We start from the raw sequence: 18,097 nt of genomic DNA, 5'->3' as shown, positions 1-18,097 counted from the left end.
AATTTATGATGTGTCCAGCTCAATTACACAGTTCAAAGCACCCTGCTTATTGACCACAAGACTTTGAATATTTTCCTCTCACTTTGCCTGTTCTACAAAACTTCTGCAAGATTAAGGCACCCATGTGAAATTTCCTGGAGAAGATTTTCCAGTGTTTGGGTGTTTCCAAAAATTTGGAAGCTCATTTACTCCATTCACATAGGAGTCATGTCCCAGAAGACTCATGATCTGGTGGCACCCTCTCAGCACCACGAGCTGCAGAGCCTTCCAGGCCTTTTGTCCCACCCCTCCTGAGCTGTCATGATGGTCAAAGTAATAACCCTGCGTGCTTACACAACTCAGCACAAATATTGCTTCAGAACAAGTTTTTAGAGAGGAAACTGTGTCCTGGAAAAGTGATACATTCATGAATCTTCTTCATCCTGTGCTTATTTTGCTGGACTGCTGTGCACCAAAGCTGGATTTTTCTAAAGTTCTGCACCCAGTTCACATGTGACATGCTTAGGTCCTCTGTGGGACCGGCATGGAAATGGAGATCATTTGAAAAGCTGGCACACAGTGCTTTGAGAAGGAGTGACAAACTAGAAAGCTGGCCTGCTTCCTCTTCCTACTGCTCTCAGCCATGTCCTGGCTTCTGAAACCTGCTGGGAGAGCTCTGTGTATGCTGTGATTGAAAGCAGCTGCACGAAAGCATCTGGGCACAGAAAGTTCTTTTGGTGGCTGCAGCCTCTCCATAAGGAACCATGCCTACCCTCTGCCTGGCAGGAGCATACAGAGGGCAGGAGAAATCCGCACGCCCTGCTCTCCGGGGCCTGTGGGTAGATTAGCTGCAGTGCCACTTTCCGTCAGGATCTGTTTCCCACACAGCGTGACAGAGCGCACGTCTCAGCAGCACGCTGCAGGCACCCGGCTCGCCTCTTCCCATCGCTGCCTGAAGCCCTTTGCAGACCTCTTCTGACCAGTTTTGCAGAGATGAATGTTCAGACTATCTTTTCTGTAGTTTAATTTACATCTGTTTTATATTATTTGCAGTTTTTTCTTTATCTGGCTCATTCCCTCCCGATCACTCTTTGCTTTCTCTTCCCTCCCCATTATCCTTGATAACCGAGTTGATTGTAGTTCGTGTACAGTTACATGCTGTCATCCCTACAGACCTTCCAGCCGCCAGCTGTCTCAACACTACACTCCTATAGAAGTCATTCTTCACTCCCTCTGTCTGGCTCACCCCACTGAAGGATTCTGAGTCCTTCCTCAGCTTTCTCATAGCTGTTGTTAGCCCAAATTCACTTTTCCATGCTTAGAGAGACAGGAATGCCCCAACATGGTACTGATCCATACTCCAACGGACCATTGCAACTACTGCCACATAAAAAAACAGCAGATGAAATGTATCCCAGAGGATAAAAATGTAAGCTAGTTCTTGTAAATAACCCAGGGCAGCCTGATCTGGTGGGGGTCAACCAGCCCATGGAAGGGGTTGGAACTTAATGATCTTTACATTCTCTTCCAACCTGAGCCATTCTATGATTTTATGAACCCACTGCTCTCTGAATTCTGCAGAGGAAAAAAGGGTTTATTTTCCTGAAGAGGAGCGTCCCACCAGCTCCAGCACTCTGAAGGGGCCCTAATGCAGGGCACAATAGGCCAGGGAGAACAACAGAGTGTAGAGTTGGAATCAATTGAAAATGCAGAGAAACTAGACAGGCAGAATGGGATTATTCCAAGTGGAACGAGAGCAGGGCACTGGGGTGACTGTACCTCACTGCAAACACGGCTGCGATGACTGAGAGCCAGAAGGACCTTGTTTTAGTGAGCAGTCAAGGGGAAGCACATCAAACAGGCAGCGGGGAGATAAAGCGGGGAGCAGGAGCGTGGTGGGTGGATGGAGGCACACGCTGGTGCCCGGCCGGAGGAATGTCATGGCTTCACTTGTGATTGGCTGCTGAGTGGAGGAGTCAGTTTTCACGGGGGTTGATCAAAAAGTTTCCTTTTGCTTTCCAAAGTCGCTGTCTGAGCAGAGGCATCGGAAGAGGAGGCCGGTTGCTCTAACATTCCTCGGGAAAGCGACTTAAATGCAATGAGAAGGCTTCTCTTCCCAGGGACACGCAGCCAAGAACAGACACAGAGAAGCTGTTTTCCTTCTCTTCTCTCCCAACTCCTACTGGAGTTGATCAGCTCTCATTTCTGGCATGCGTCTCAACTCTCAGGATACCATGTCACAGTATTCTACTAACTTTCTCTTGCTTCCCATACCAGAGTATCCAGTATTAGACTGCGTGCCCAACAAAATCATCAAGCTGGTGGTGCTGGGTGGCAGCAGTGTTGGCAAGACAGGTAAGCCCGCGGGCATTGCTCACACCGTTTGCTTGCTGCCGTGCTACCTGCAGCTTTGCAGCTCACAGCCACGGCTGTGAAAACTCTCATAACCTTTGCAGCCAAAGCATTTCAAGTTGCTCTGTTGTTTGTTTTGTTTTTATTTTGTTGGCTTGTTCTGACTCATTTGTGAGGCAGGTTTGCTGCAGGGCTGTGACCAGGCAGCGTGAGGACAGGGCAAAGCGTGGGGAGCTCTGTACTCACAAATGAATCTCCGTGGTCCTGTGTGAATCATTTAACCGCATCTTCATGTCCACACCCCCAAAAACGGGGCTAGTGATTTCTGTTCTCCTGCTGTGAATGCTGACTGCTGTGTGGACAAATAATAGCACACAGGATGTGCCTGCCTGCACTATTCTGCAAAGGAGAGGAGAGGAGGATAAAGCGAGCGTTATTGCTTTGGAAGAGATGGTTCACGATCCGTTTTTACTACATCTGGGGTTCCACGGTGTTCAGGAAAGTGTTCAGTTGTTTTAGATTTGAAGCTGCTACATTTCTGTATTATTTTTAGGTACTTTGTTGAAGTGCACAGTCAATTTCACTTAAAGGTACCAAGGAGGTGACTCAGTACGTACTGAGAAAAATATATATATTATTTTAAATGAAACAAATCTATGAGAAAATTGCTTGCAGGATAAAATGGAGTGGTTTTGAAAATGTTTAGGAATCTGCTGAGATGAAAGCAGTAGAGGAATATAAGTCACCGTGGCCGTAAAGGGGCTTTAAATGTTATCAAGAGATCACAAAAATGGAAAATGTTCAAATTCAATAGTGCATGAAAGCACCACGGGTTAAGATGAGTAAGTCCAGAGCACTGGAGCATGACCTGTGTGTGTACAGCACATGCAGTTTGTTTGCTGGATGTAATTAGATATCACTAATGGATTTCACCAGGAGGACTGAGGATTTTTAAGGCTGGGAAGAGCCATTTGATCCCTCAGCCACACTTCTGATATGGCACAGAGGCCTCAAAGTTGGCATCTGGATTCATTTCAGTACTGTAAGGGTTTGGCATGTTACTCTTCTCCTAAATTATTTTAAACCAAAGGTCAGATTGTCACATCTGCCGTCACAACAAACAGTCCTCCGCAGCCCACACCATACAGCCTCACTGAACGTGAGGGGTGATTTACAATACAAATTGCTAAAAGCACTGCTTTAGCTATCACAGTTTGGCCCCAATCCTTTTTTGTGAGTGCAGAGAGAAGGATTTTCAGAATAAGAAGTGAGCAATAGCAAGATTAAGTTGGTTTCATATTATACTAACTCTTCCAGTAAGATACTACATGTGTTCTGACTTTGGTTCCCATTAAAGGCCCATATTTTTTTCATTGTTTTACAGCTCTGGTTGTGCGCTTTCTCACTAAGAGATTTATTGGAGACTATGAAGCCAACGCTGGTGAGTCTGTTTTCTGCTGCGGTGCTGCAGATAGCTTGAAAAGGAATCCGCTCTCTTTTGTGACTGGTGCACATTACAGGAAAGCCGAGCAGTGTTAGATGTCCATGAGGTGCATATTTTCAGTTAATAGCCTCAAGCTATGAAAGCAATAAATCAAAGCCTCATTATTCACGTTCCTGTTAGCCATTTTTTCCCCCAGCTTGATGGAATAGGATCAGAGTAAAAAGGCTTGCTTGGGAATATACCTATACTAAAGTGCAGGCTCCAGGAGCAACTTGTATATTGACCAAACCACAGAGAGCCAGCACTGCTCTCTGCAGCCCCTGGGAAGCCAGAGGAATTCCAAAGCACACAAAAGGCAATTCAGAACTTTTTTTCCCCGTGTATTCCTTTTCTTTTGGTGGATCTTGCGGCAGTGGAGAATTTCAATTTGAAGTCTTCTTTCTGCAAGATAAGCAAAGGGGCTGTGCAAACTCCTACTTCGTTTCTTGTTTCATTCTGACACCTCAGGATATGTGTTCATGTGAACTGTTTAACTCTCAGCCTCCGTTCCAAGTAAGCACTGACTGTTTCAGCCAGGACTGTAGAAAGTATCACTGTGCTCATACCTATGAGCACATCCCACATGTAGGCTATCTAACATTTTTTGAGGGGGTGAAAAAGGAGGGGATAAAAAGCAGTGACACATACTGAATTGAAGACACACAGAGAATTCAGAACAATGAGGTAGGAACAGAGATGGCAGTACAAGACACGTTTGATCTCTGCTTGTCTGATGAAATGAAGTCTGAAAGCTCCTCTGTACAGCCCCCTCTCCCTGACCCCAAGCAACCTTGATGGCTGCCTGCACTATTTCTCCTTTTTTTTTTCTCTTCGTCTTTTCTATGGGAGACTGTACATCAAGTCAGACTTCTGAGCTTTGCAATGGATCATTGCCGAGAACCACATGCTTTTCTCATTAAGCTACCAGCCCAACAGCCATGCTGTAGAAGAAACAAATATGCCAGAAATAGGAAACAGGTGATAGTGTATTTGTGACCATTCAGGCATGCTTCTTCTTCAGTGAGTGTAAGGCAGAGCACAGCCAGTGTCTGGAAGTACCAGGTCTTTTTTTCTACAGTGTACTACAGAGCAAGAATGATATGTTGCCTGGTCTCATTTCAGGGGTCCAGTACTTTCCCATAAACCAACATCATTTTTCCTGCTTAAAAGCTAACGTGTTTTGAAGAAAAAGCTCCCCAGGAGGGTTATATTACCTCACAGAGTCAGTATTAAAATATAACATGATAATGTTGGATCCAGATGCAGCAAACTTTGTTATATTGAATTTCCTTATACTGTAAATACTTCTATGAGCTCCGGATATTTACCACTGGAATAAAAGCACTTGTTTCCTTGAACCAAATCTAACACAGGCAATTTTCAAAGCTATGGCATTACTGTCACTAATGGGCCACTCTGTTAGTCTGCAGTCCTTACTCTCCAGTAGGTAGGATTTCTCTAGGTTTGAGATGCTGGGCGTTGTTTTATAGTGTAGAAATGACAACTGTAGTTGGACAACACTGAAACATCACACACAGCAGCTGTGGATATAGCATTTCTTGCACATCCATGTGACTTGCACTAAGTTCTAAAGAAAAACATCAATAACATTAGTCTCTGAAGCTGTTCTTATCATAACCATGGATAGTTTGCAGGATGAAAAGATTTCTTTGTCACTTAGTTTTACTCCTGTAACAAAATAAAACTCAAGCCCAGAACAGTGATGCTCTTCAAAGAGCTTGGTCAGCCCCATGGCTCTGAGCCAGGACATGGCCTTGAGAATCAGTCATTCACACTAACCAGAACTCCAATTCAAACTGTCCAGTCTTCGGGGATTTCAACCAAGCTCTGACTGCAGAAGTCACACAAATCCTAAAGAACATCTGTGTTTTTTTCTGTATCTAGTCACATGCTCTGCATCCAAACCTAGAATACTCTCCTTTCTTATGATAAGTAAATAAATAAATCCCCCAAAAACGCAAAAGGAAGCAGTTCACTTAATTTACAGTAAACACCCAGAAAGCTTGGCTTGAGATTAAGAGTATGCACTACCTCCATTTTAAAATACAGATTAGGAACCAGAATGCGATTCATGCACCTGTTCTAACAGAATATTTGACTCAATACTAAGTGCTGACTTTCCTATACATCATCCTGGAGGTACAGTGGAAACATTCAACCACATAACAAATACAGAACCACCTGACTTAAATACACAGCCACACATTCTTTCTGGTTCCACTCACCTTTCTATACATAGCTATGAATCATAAGCCTCAAATTCTGGCTTTCAGCACTTCCATTTTCCCCTTATGTACTATTTCTTTGTTGTCATACTCACTGCCTCTAACGATCTTGCTTTTCCACCAGGTGCATTGTATTCAAGAAAATTCACCATAGATGGGGAACAGATCTCCCTACAGGTGCAGGATACTCCCTTTGTTTCACTGGAGGTAAAACATCTGCTCAGTGCATCAGTACTTTACAACACAGTTACTGTCTCTTGTTTGTTGCCAGCACGTTAATCTGTAAATAACTCAGCTTTCCAGAAGAAATACACCTGGGCTCAAACCCAAATGAATTCTTACAGGTGTACCTTAAACCCCATCAAAATGAGCCCCTGCAGAGGTTAAATCAGGTTTCTTTAAGAGCAAATCAGAATTAACACAAATCTGTGAGGGCATAGGTCTCACAGAAGTGGCTATTTCAGCTAGAGTGCTTTTCAATGCTTTCCTTCCTTGTTTTTTATTGTATTTATTTTTTATTTCTCAGCTGTTGGCATTTACATACTTTCCTATTTCTACTGGTATTTGAGATATTCTAGATTTAGCGTTTGACTGGGAGCCAAACAGAATCTAGAATTAAGATGTCTTTCTCAAAAGAGCAGTTTTACTTGCAGAACAAGATGATGAAAATGATGTCAGAAGAGCGGGAATGGAATGAAGTTTATTTTTATGTGACAGGTGAAAATCTCAGGGGAGTAATAACTTCTATTAAAAAAAAGCTGAGATTTCATGGTGAAATTAGGTATCCTCTTGTTGCCCCCAAATCTAACCTTCTGAAAAGCCATTCCTGAAGTCTTCCAACTATTCTGGTGGGACTTCAGAGAACAAAGACCCTATGCCAGTTTGTACAGAGAAGACACTGCAAGGAGAACCTGGTGGTGGTTCGGCACGACGGGGAATGCCCAACAATGGTAGCAAAGGGAGACCCCTCCCTGCTCTATCCCTTGAAGAAAGGAGGGAGTGAAGCGATTTAACTCCTTTCACAACGGATACAAGTTTATTTTCTTATTTCCCCGTTTTAATTAAAACTGCCTGAGAATTTAGAGACTGTAACCAGAGCTCTATAAAATGCAGTAACACCAACAGCTGAGGTTTCCTAGTCAGAAAGTATTTTAATTTAGTTAGGAAAGAGTTTCATTTTCTTTGTTCCATTCAAAGGTCTGCACTGCTTCAACAATTCCCACAGACACACTTATCTTAGCCTGGATCTCTGCTGGCATCAATCAGTGTATCTGAAAGCATTTTAAAGGACTGCTTCTGACCAGAACTTACTAAAAGTGAGAATAGATTGGACTTGCTGGTAAAATCCTTAAGAAAGACTGCTGTGTGCAGGCATTTCAGGAGGAAGTCATGTAGAATCCTCAGGACTGCAGCCACACTGGAAATGTTCATGTTTAAGAGAGAAACAGAAGCAAAGAGATAACTGGTTTTGTTAGGTGATTCATTGCTGATGGCCTACACATGGCAAATCACTAGGCGTTTCAAAATTTGTTCTGGAGCAGAGATTTCCATTTAAAAACGGCCCATTAGTCTTTGATTTTCCCCAGTAAAGCATTCCAGTGGGGATTATCCATCCATCTCACTACTGGGTGGGCCTAGCTGGAGTAACTGAGTTTCTGCTCATTAGGGTTCCCTTCAAAAGTGCACCTTCTCCAAAAGCATTTTCAAGCTTGCCAGAGCAATTAGTTCTTTCTCCTCATAAAAGGAGTTTGCTGATGAAAAGAGGCAAGCAGGATGTGAAGGGTGGCTAATTATCTACAGATTGGACACAACCCAGACACCAACAGTGCAAATTGCCCTTCTTCCCACAGTCTGCCCCATCATGGCTTGAATTTGCTCTCATTTGCCTTTGAAGCAGGGCTGCTACGAGGCTCCCTCTTCCTTCTGTATGCAGCCCTGGTTGGGTTTTTTTTGTTTTGCTGTTTCTCGGATGGGGAGCACAGAGAGGAGGGTGATTAGAGCATCTGTTAAGCAATTTCACTGCTAGTAAAACACATCTAAGATTTAGCTTTGTATTACTGTAAGCTGGCAAGAGCAAAAAATTACTGAGTGTGATGAGCCAGTGACTGTATTGGCCACAGTGCAATATGAAAAGGGCAGTTAGTTCGCAGAACTGCTGCTGAAAGCTGTAAGCCTAATTTGTAACCTGAGCCTTCAGAAATTCTGCTTCCTCCTTCCCACAGGAGAGTTTTGACTGTAGTCCTTCTTCCAGTTGCCTGATGTGCCATAAAGAATGAATCAGTTTTGCCCATGCTTTTCCTCCTTTCCTTCCTGAACTTAGGCTTTATAATTCATGTTTAGATGTCTAAATAAAAGCAACACAGTTTGGGAGGTTGCTGGGTGCACACAAATCCTGTTGAAACATATGGGAATGGCAGATATGTGCTGTGTAGACAGATATTCGAGCATACATTCTAATACTTCAAATTTCCATGACTGATAATGAACAGTGATTACATTTTTACCACACACATTTTTTATTCTTTCTTATGATAAACTAGGTTTCTGCCATAAGACCTCTGAACACTTTTGCAGGTGTTCTATGCCTTTGGAATGAACTCATACATGTACAACATAACAATTTATGAATGATGTTGAAGTATCTGAAATGTTGCCTGTGTTAGTTTAGGAAGATAAGATGTGACATGTTATGCCGGATCTATCCTCCCCAGCCAATCAGCTGAATTGCTTATTGTGCTAATTACGTCGATTTAAAATGCCTCCCCTAAGTCTTACTGAAGTTGATGATGTGTTGAATGGAATTTAGCAATCATAGAAGCAAAAAAATTGGGCTCTATTTGTGATGTTGAACTCCCACTAAAGAACACAGAGGAACCTCTTATTCCCTACAACTTCAACAAGGGCTGAATATGTTCAGTGCCTTGTTGGGTATGGAAGAAAATGCAAGGTTCCAAAAAGCCTGGATTATTGACAGGAATGTCCGTTCTTATCAAACGAAGCTTACTGGTAGTAACTGCAGCACTGATCTCCCTGTCTAGTTGGGAAACATGCCAGCAGGGATAACAAAAAAGAGAGGGGTAGCTGAAAATAGCCTCATCTTGAAAAGTAAGCAGATCTCTTTTCAAGCTCCATGGTATTGTGGTATTGTATTCTGTTTTATACTCTCCACACTGGTGCCTATTATGACTGTATGAGTAGGAGCTGTGCTGGGCAGAACAAACGTGTGACCAGCAATGCACTAACATAAGCCCACTGCAGCTACACAAACGACCAATGAGATTTCACCTCATTTTCAGTTCCAGTAATTGGTTATTTGCAACAAATTGCTTTTTCAAAGTAATCTTGCTTCTCACTATTGGAAGAAATGTATGGCAGTAAAACCTGTCAAGCTTCACTTAATAGAGTTAGTGAGAATCCCTGTCCATGGAGACACAGAATACAGAATTGGAAAGAGCCATAAAACGCAGCTTGGGGACCGCCATTCACTTGCAGCAGTGTGAATAGCCTGCTGAGATTTTTTAATGCTTCCATTCACCATTTTACCCACACCGAAAGGTCAGGTTACTGTCACTGTTGTAAGGATTCACCAGATGAGAATACAAAATGAACTTGTTAGTATCAGCACTAGGTTGTTCTCTTATTTTCAACACGGCGGCTTTGATCCCTCTCCATTTTTCTGCTGCTTTAACGTGCTACTGACACAGATGGAACTTTCTCCTGTCCCCAGTGCATGCCCAACAATCAGAGAGGTTTCTGCCTTGTGCTGAGCAACAGCCACACACTAAAACCCCGCCCTGAGCAGCCAGCGCTGCTGTATGACTGCTCCATCTGCTCCCTATTCTCAGTTTTCTAATCTCATTCCTCTTGGTTTTGACGGCAGGATGACACTGACAGCATCTGCTGCCAGGAGCAGATCAACCGCTCGATCTACTGGGCAGATGGCTTCGTTTTCGTTTACTCCATCACAGAATACGAGAGCTACCGCGTCATCCGGCCCCTGTACCAGCACATCCGCAAGATTCACCCCAACGCTAACATCCCCCTGCTTCTGATGGCAAACAAAGGAGACCTTCTGCGAGCCAGGCAGGTGTCCTCCAAAGAAGGACTCCAGCTGGCCAGCGAACTGGGAGGTACTTACTATGAAGTCTCAGCGCGGGAGAACTGCGAGGGCGTGCACGAAGCCTTCCAGCAGCTTTGCCAGGAGGTCAGCAGGATGATTGGCAGCTGCAATGGAGAGAAACGAAGAGGCCTCCACCTTGTCCGACCCAAGTCTCCAAATATGCAGGACTTAAAGAGACGTTTGAAACAGGCTCTGACTTCCAAAGGGAAATCTGCCACTACGCTTTGATGTAGCTGATAAAAATAGTTTTCCACACCCCTGGACAAAAGGCAAGCAAATAAACTGGTGTTTAAGGGAATCTCCAAAATACAGTATTTGGGTTGTGTGAGAGGTCCCTTCATTCTCTCTGTATACCTTCCTTAAAAATTCCATGTTTGTTCATCAGAGGAATTCATAGAAGGTTCTCCTGTGGCAAGAATGTAGAAACTGATTTAAGGTATAGATTGTCCCAAATTATTTCTTTCCCAAAAGGAATGCAGTCAAATAGTTTAGGCATAAAATGTAGATTTTATTAATAAAATAAATAAATCTTACTGATTTATTTAGAGGAGTGGCTTCTCTTGGGAACAGCTGTATTCTTGAGTGTGGGCAATAAGATACAGCAAGGCACCAGGAGAGTGACATGAGCTATACTGAGCAAGCAAAACCAAATTTGCTTAGTCACAAGACTGGAAAATAAAGACAAAAAGTAAATGAAAAGCATAAGTAGTAAAAAGTAATAATTTAACAAATATAATTAATTCAAATCTAGAACACTTAGAAGGTATTCTTAGCAACATGGGGAGAGATTTGCAAGCTTCTATAAGATATAAGCTTTTATAAGATTTTTTAGAACTGTAACAATTTATTTCAGATTATTTTTCTTTAAACGCATACCATTTCTGAAAGGGATTCTGTGGGCACAGTACTTACTTAGCACCATTTGTAGACAGATTCTCAGTGGTCTACTTCTCATTTTTGTGTAAGTTTCCTATGTGGTAATGTGGAACAAATAGAGCAGCGTGACTATAAAACCTGCAGAGAGCAAATGGGCAGTATTAACCAAGAGCAAGGATGGGATCTGAAACGATATAACCTTTTTTCTAAACAAATTAGATGTCATGCTCAAGATGATCTTTTAAAGAAACAAGGCCTTTACTCAAAGTATATTTGATTCATTACAATTTCTTGGAATTATTTTTCAGCAGAAAGGGTTTTGTGATGCCTGAAACACCTGGCTTCAGGAATTTATCATTTTGTTATTTGCCTTCAAACCAGGTTTTACTCGATCCCTTGCAATGCATCCAAATCACCAGTCTGTCGATAGAGATCTCACTGGCAGTTTCTCACTGCAGTTGTTCTCTCTGTGTGCCAAGGGCTTTGAAGCTGCATCCTGTGAGCTGGCCAACTTTAGGGTCGCAATAACAACAGTATGAGGCACCCATCATTCTGTTCCTAATGGGAATGGAAAGAAACTGGGTTGGATCATGCAGAAGTTGTGGTACAACGACCTTTTCTTTAAACATGCCACCCAAGCACTTCACAGGATCATGGAATGGATTAAAACTCAATGATTTACACTGAGGAACACAGGTGGGGAAATCCTAGTTCCATGGATGTGGAAAAACACTCCCAGCTGCAGCAGTACTGAGCTAACTCAACATTTTACTCATGAACAGCAAAAATGCAAATTGAGTCTGATGAGTACCCATACAGCTCAGGGCTTGAAATTCTGTTTTATGTTTATTTGCCCCACTGTTGGACAACTCTGCTCATTATTTTCTTCATCACTTGGATTTGCTTTACCTACAGCTCACCTTCTGGTTTGTTTATTGTTCTCCACGGCCAGCATTCTGAGACATTCTGATTAATTTGAAGCTCTTCTATACACACAAAGCTGTGCTTTTTTTTGTTTGTTTGTTTTTAGTGAGCTTCAATTGGTAGTAGAGAGTGAAACAGAAAGTTGGATCAACCAAACAGGGACTCAAGCAATATTAAGGGATTTGTACTTAGCTAATGGTTTCTTAACAGCTTAACAGTCTAGCTGGGCCATTGTCCTCTTGGCATTTTGGAACTGCATTTTTTAGCATGAGATTTCAGTCTTCCAAAGTACTAACAGCATAGTTCAAATAGCAAATCTTTAACATGAAAATGAGCAAAGAGATTGTGAGAGACAAGCAAGCTGAACATTGTTTGCATCAGAATAGTGATTGCCAGTTTTGAAAAGCAACCACATATCTTACCATTCCGGTACTGTATAGTTAGGGCTCAATTTACTGAAGACAGCTTGCTGAAATTTGTTTTCATAAAAGCCTTAGGGAATTAGGTCCTCTATCTCATTAAATTTGCTGGTAACTCGCTCTTTCGGTTCTGATCCTTCATTTGGGAAGAGAGTTCAACACGTTTCAAAACTGCTAATGTTTTCTTTTCGGTAGCGACTAATAAAATCAGACAAGGCCTTTCCTGAGCAGTATATAAAATGTACATCTCATATCTTTAAATGTTCTTTGTTTATATTAGGTAAAAATATTTTTTTTTCCTAACACCCTGCTTTGGAAGTACACGCAAGCTCTCCTATGTTTGCACTCCTACATATGTATTCCTGCATTCCCGTGGCTCTGGTGGGGGAAAAAAACATCCATGTTTTAGCTAAGGCCAAAAAATATTGAAATATTTAAGTCTTCTCCTAAATATTAACATGTGGCTAGCATTTATTCTGCCACAGAAACTTGAGTACAGCATTTCCTTCGTTCATTAATCGGCAATACAAACCTGGCAGTAGCTTTGATACTGGATTTAAGCCAGGACTTACCATCTACAGGGGATGATCAGCATTTTTATCCACAGCACAGTACTGAAACATCAGAGCACAATGCTGTGCCACTGATGCTCAGCAAGGCTGAGGAAGGAGAGCAGTAGCATGAAAAGTATAGAGAAGAGAACAATACAGAATTCAGTGCCTAAAAATGACCATGTAAAATATCAAAGATTAGCCACTGAGCCTCTTCGGGCTGCCAAAGGGAAATATACACTCTATTGGAGCTTTGAAATGAAATTTCTAGAGAGAAGGTACTTGATGAAAAGTCAAGGGAGAACGTGAGAAAGCAATCTGAGGGGAGGTGGTGGAGTTTGTGGTTTTGGCTGGGAGCAGGGGGTGGGGGTTTGAGAGATTCTGGTTATCAAGAAAATTCTCAGTTATTCTGCTTAAATCCAAATCAAACCCATTGGAAGCAATGTGCTACAGAATTAACTTTTTTTCCCCCTCCCCACATACCTCTTCATTTTCCTGAATGATTGAAACCTTGTGCACCATCTGGTTTCTAAGACGCCTTGCAGCTGGGTTCACTTGGGCACAACGCAGTTGAGTGATCTGCCCCCAGGTTACACAGCTGCGCCGAAGTGCTTCCGCTGAGCTCAAAACCAGAGTCCTTTGTAACATCAATTCCCAACACTTCCCAACAGCTACCAGGCTGTACTGCCTCCCTCAAGGATGCACAAAGCACTGTGAGTAGCGCTACATGAGACTGTAACTAAAAGTTGGAAAAAGTCACTTGAATGACAGACTGTGCTAAGAACGCACTGAGTGAAGCATTTCTGACATCCTGAGCATTGCAGTAGCAGCGAGACTGGCCTGTGAGTCACTGAAGATATTAGTAAATGATCATTTAAAAGATGACTTATAAGGAAAGCCAGCCCCCTTCTGATTTGCTTAGTCAGGATATTTACACATCAGTTGTCTGCATTTTCAGTAGAGATAGCTTACATCTTAACATCTCAGGTTGTTGTGATCCCAGTTTTACATTTGAAAAGCAGGAGGAAAATGGAAAATTCAGACCTCAATTTCAAGAAATGGCTCAGACAGAAATGTTGGTGCCCTGGGTGCCCGCTTTGCGCAGGCTCTGTGTCAGGTGTCCAGCTGAAGGAGCACCTTCCTGTGGCGCAGAAAGAAATGTTGCACCAGAGAACCACTGGTTTCAAATGGCAAACTGGAAGACCGCCAGCTCATTGTGATGGTGGGGTTTCCCTGTGCCAAGCTGGAAGGCTTTGGGTCAAATCACTCTGAAGTCTGCAGAGGCAGTGTGTGACTCTGAGGTGACAGAACATGATGACATATTTGCTAGTCTCTAGTTGTTCATGTAATTTCCAAGACCTCTCATGCGCTGACGTTGTCTCTTTTGGGACTAGCACAGGAAGGGCATGCAATCAAGTTAAAAAGATCTCTAGAGCCATTCTAAAAACCTCAAAAGCAGAGACAATGGTCCTAGAAAATGCTGTCCCATCGATCACCTCTGGAGACAAAGCAGGACTCCTCCTTGGATACTTTCTCACCCTCCTCCTCTTGGCTCTCCCTTCCTTGTCCCTCTCCATTCGCGCCTCTGTGCTGGTTTAGTTTGGCAAGGAATACCTCTGCAATCACTCTTCCTTAGGCTTAAAAGAATAATTTTGGTGTTTAGTGTATGATATATTCCAAATATTTTAACTGCAGACATGGTTTATATCAAAACAAGAGTGCCTGCTTAGCCTTTTGAACTTCTTTACCTAAATCATTTTAAATCACACTTAAATCAAGTCAGAAGAACTCTGCATTTAGGCAAACCTTTGAATTCATGCCATTTCTCCCCAGATGCTCTCACTGGCTTCGCCCAGTATCTTCCTCCCCTGTAAGCTCATTTATGTTGCTTAGTCACTGCTTACTTAAACCTGTTTAATTCATGTAAAGTTTTGCTGCTCTTCTCTGAAATCTCTCCAGTTTAATCAAGCAAGTTCTGTTCTCTAGGCAGCTGTGCAAGCTGTGGATGAGTTCAGAACAGCTGGTTCTTTCTGCTCTGTCAGATTTTTGCCCATTATTGAAGATTTTGGAATAAGCAGGAGCACGGATGGAGATTCATCAGACCAACTTTGAGTCTCCTTTCGTTTGTCAGCTTCCTTTGGTGGCAGTAATAATATCCATCACAAGACGGACCAAGTTTGTTCTAAATGACAGTGTTTCAGTTCAATTCCTAGAGAGGGAAAAATGCCAAATATGAAGCGGATAGATGAGTTGATAGGCTCTGTAAACCCTGAGATCTGATCCATTCAGGAGCTGTCACACCAATCCTCTTTTCCTTAGAAGATACATTTCTTAGATTTTCCATTTTATCCAAATGGGTTTCAAGACAGCTTCTGGATCTCATCACACAGACACTTACTGTCTCCTCTGCAGCAGGTCAAGGGGAAGCTGCACATTTTATAAATGCAGTGGGTGAAAGAATGTATGTCTTGTGCTGTTATTATGGATGATTGTGGAGACTGTTCCTAAGGACAATGTTTTTCTTCTTCTTTACAGGCAAAAACACAGAATGCTAGCAAAAGTAGCTGGTCATTTTGAAAAGCTGTTAGCTGTGTTTGCTGAACTGTGAGACAAACTGCTTCCTCTGCTGGTTAGAAAACCCACCAGACAAGTGGGGGTTGGGATTTTAAAGATGCAGCCTCTGAACTCTTGCAGAGAGTTGAATTATGTCACTTCTTGATGGGGATCCAGGTTTCCACTTGCTTGCAGGAGCCTTCACTTTTCACACTGTGTTCTGCACTGTATTTCACTTCAAAACTCAGTATTTTCCTGATGATAAAAATGAGAAATGTCTTTGGAGTGTCATTCTGAAGTGCAACAGCCCAGTATCTCAACTCCCTATTTTTGATGAAGACCAAGGATGTCTGAGCTGCTTTTACAGTTGTTGGAGACTGGAGCTCATACTTCATAGGCAAACTGTTTATCATTTCATTGTTATTTAACTAGTAGAACATGGTATACTGTCACACACTTCAGACATTCTGTGACTGTCAGTAAAGAGCAGTGGGATGTGGAAATGAGAGAGGCATAAAATCTCTAAACTACGCTCCTGAGATTTCCTGTTAGAGAGAAACAAACTTTCCCTTAAGCACTGAGAAAGGTAATGAGCTGGTGGTAATGATGAATATAAAGAAAGCAGCAACAGCAATTCTGTCTAAACAACCCAAGCTCCATTCCCTTGGGTTGGAAAACAAGGAAGGTGCCAACTTTAGTGAGAACCTCCTAAGTTTAGAAAAAGGGTTCACTGAGAAACCGCTGGTTCTCTGAGAAGGAACCAAAATGTTTCAGTGAACTACACATCTTGAGGTACTCAGCTGAAAAAGAGAACCAGAACCCAGGCCTTGGAGAGCCATCAGCATTTTCCATCCACATCTATTCAGAGCAGTGGTGAAAAGCCCACATCTTCATCACATTCCAGCCCCCACGGTTACTTAAGGCCCATGTCAAAGTCACTTCTGAAGGACTACTGCAGTATTGCTGGTCTCAGTGTAGGTCTGGGACAGCTCCAGCAATGAATGGCGGCTTTAAGCTGCCACTCTTCTCCCCCTTTAACCACGAAGACCACCTGTGTAGCCAAGCTCAAGAGCTAAGACCAAATTCCATATATCTGATCAGTGTTCATCAGTCTGTGCTGGAGCTCAGTAACTGGCTCTCAGAAGAACCATCATCTGCCAAAGGAGCAGCTTTTAAAACCAAGAATGCATATTTGTGTCAGAACTGTGAAGTGATACATTCTATATGCAAGCACTATTCTGAAAACACTACTTATTGGGCTGCTTTGAAGAAAGCAAGAAGTTTTGTTTCTAAATCCTGAGTTTTAATCATTAAGATTATTCATTTTTATCTATTTTCATACACTTAATTTTAGCCATTTGCACTTGTGAACCTCGCACTAGGGAACGAGCCAAAGGAAATGGAGCCAATGGTTTCTCCTTTATACATTTGACAGTGCATACCTTCCCCATCCTGTGACTGTGTCTCAATGCTGGAAGAACTTAGAACCGCAAATATGGCTGAAGAAGGCACCATGCAAAGCCCAGGTACCCCAGAGCCCTGATTCCATATCAGCTGGTGAGAGCCACTGGCCACGCAGACACACGTCCAAAAAGCATCAGTGTTCAGAACCTAGTGGGGCACAATTTGCAATGAGCTTAAAATCAGGATGAGAGCAGTGGACTGTTGAAGGGTTAAACATTTCCTGCCTTTAATCTGGAATCACGTAATGTGGAATGAATGTTTCAGCTCAAAATGTTTCCTCGCTCTGGCAGTGTCATGGTGGGAGGTCAAAGTGTGGGGGAGACAGAAAGAAAAAAGGGGGTGCGTGGTGTGGGGAGCCAGGGAAGCACACACACCCAGCAATGAGCAGGATGGGTTCTCCAGCAGCGTTAGCCCAGCTGGATGGGCTTTGGTGCAGCCATGGGCTCAGTGTAGGACGTTAGGGACTTCCTGCTCCAGCTGCCTCTGCTTCTCCCATGTGTGCGTGCTTCTGCTCTGGGCACAGTTCCCACGCTACATTGCAAAATACGCCTTGAGTTTCTCACAGTATCTCTGCCCAGACACAAACTGCAGCTTCGGCCCTTCCTGCGCCCGGAGGTGGCTCTCCTCTGGGGCAATGCCTGCTGTAGTTACGTTTCCTGCCGATGGAGGCCTTTTCCTGTGCGACCAGAATTGGTCTGTACACCAATGGGCTTTATCCAGGGCAGCAAACTTCAATTCAAAAACTTGTCAAATTTCAGACTACCCCAATTTAGCAGAGCAGCCCGTTCTCAGATGGCATATTACACAAAGCAGCACCAGCCTTGTGCATCTCACCTGCACACCTTCCTATGAGCACAAGGCAGTCAATAGCTTGTGACTGTCACTCCTTCTGTCAAAAACCATTCCTACAGATCAGTGTATCTCACATTCAGCTGTTTTCCCTGCAGTTTCCACCTCCTCTGTTGCAGGCAAGACAGTTTCCACACGATGAATTCTTACTTATTTAATTTCTTACCAATTAGCTTTAACAGCTTATCACTGATTCAGGACCTGAGGAAAGAAAGAAAAACACACACATGAACAGAAGGGAAGGGAAGGGAAGGGAAGGGAAGGGAAGGGAAGGGAAGGGA

The 18,097-nt window shown here is 43.0% G+C and overlaps 1 protein-coding gene and 1 long non-coding RNA gene across 2 annotated transcripts; one reads left to right on the top strand and one right to left on the bottom strand.

Annotated features, from left to right (window-relative positions):
• The first annotated feature begins 1,941 nt into the window (after window positions 1-1,941).
• Window positions 1,942-10,713, top strand: LOC122163823 (ras-like protein family member 11A-like). The gene is made up of 4 exons (XM_042825333.1): window positions 1,942-2,334; window positions 3,716-3,772; window positions 6,185-6,267; window positions 9,941-10,713. Exons 1-4 carry the CDS (start codon window positions 2,190-2,192, stop codon window positions 10,406-10,408), a joined length of 753 nt encoding a protein of 250 aa, XP_042681267.1. The 5' UTR covers window positions 1,942-2,189; the 3' UTR covers window positions 10,409-10,713.
• A 20-nt stretch (window positions 10,714-10,733) lies between these two features.
• On the bottom strand, window positions 10,734-15,852 carry LOC122163824. The gene is made up of 3 exons (XR_006170054.1): window positions 13,434-15,852; window positions 11,093-11,194; window positions 10,734-10,848 (listed from the first exon to the last, which is right to left on the bottom strand). It is a non-coding gene; the product is annotated as an uncharacterized LOC122163824 (long non-coding RNA).
• Window positions 15,853-18,097: the final 2,245 nt, after the last annotated feature.

This window comes from Centrocercus urophasianus, unplaced genomic scaffold (assembly GCF_019232065.1).
Source record: "Centrocercus urophasianus isolate 14NV4802_14NV808 unplaced genomic scaffold, USGS_Curo_1.0 seq_24, whole genome shotgun sequence".
Lineage (NCBI taxonomy): Eukaryota > Metazoa > Chordata > Aves > Galliformes > Phasianidae > Centrocercus > Centrocercus urophasianus.
Note: the sequence above shows the minus strand (reverse complement) of the source record. Positions and strands in the feature narration are given on the sequence as shown.

Excerpts from the sequence above, each read along its gene's own strand:
- LOC122163823 (XM_042825333.1), top strand. The coding sequence starts at position 2,190 with ATGCGTCTCAACTCTCAGGATACCATGTCACAGTATTCTACTAACTTT. Across the intron at positions 2,335-3,715 it reads CAGCAGTGTTGGCAAGACAG|CTCTGGTTGTGCGCTTTCTC; the intron begins GTAAGCCCGCGG and ends ATTGTTTTACAG. Across the intron at positions 3,773-6,184 it reads AGACTATGAAGCCAACGCTG|GTGCATTGTATTCAAGAAAA; the intron begins GTGAGTCTGTTT and ends CTTTTCCACCAG.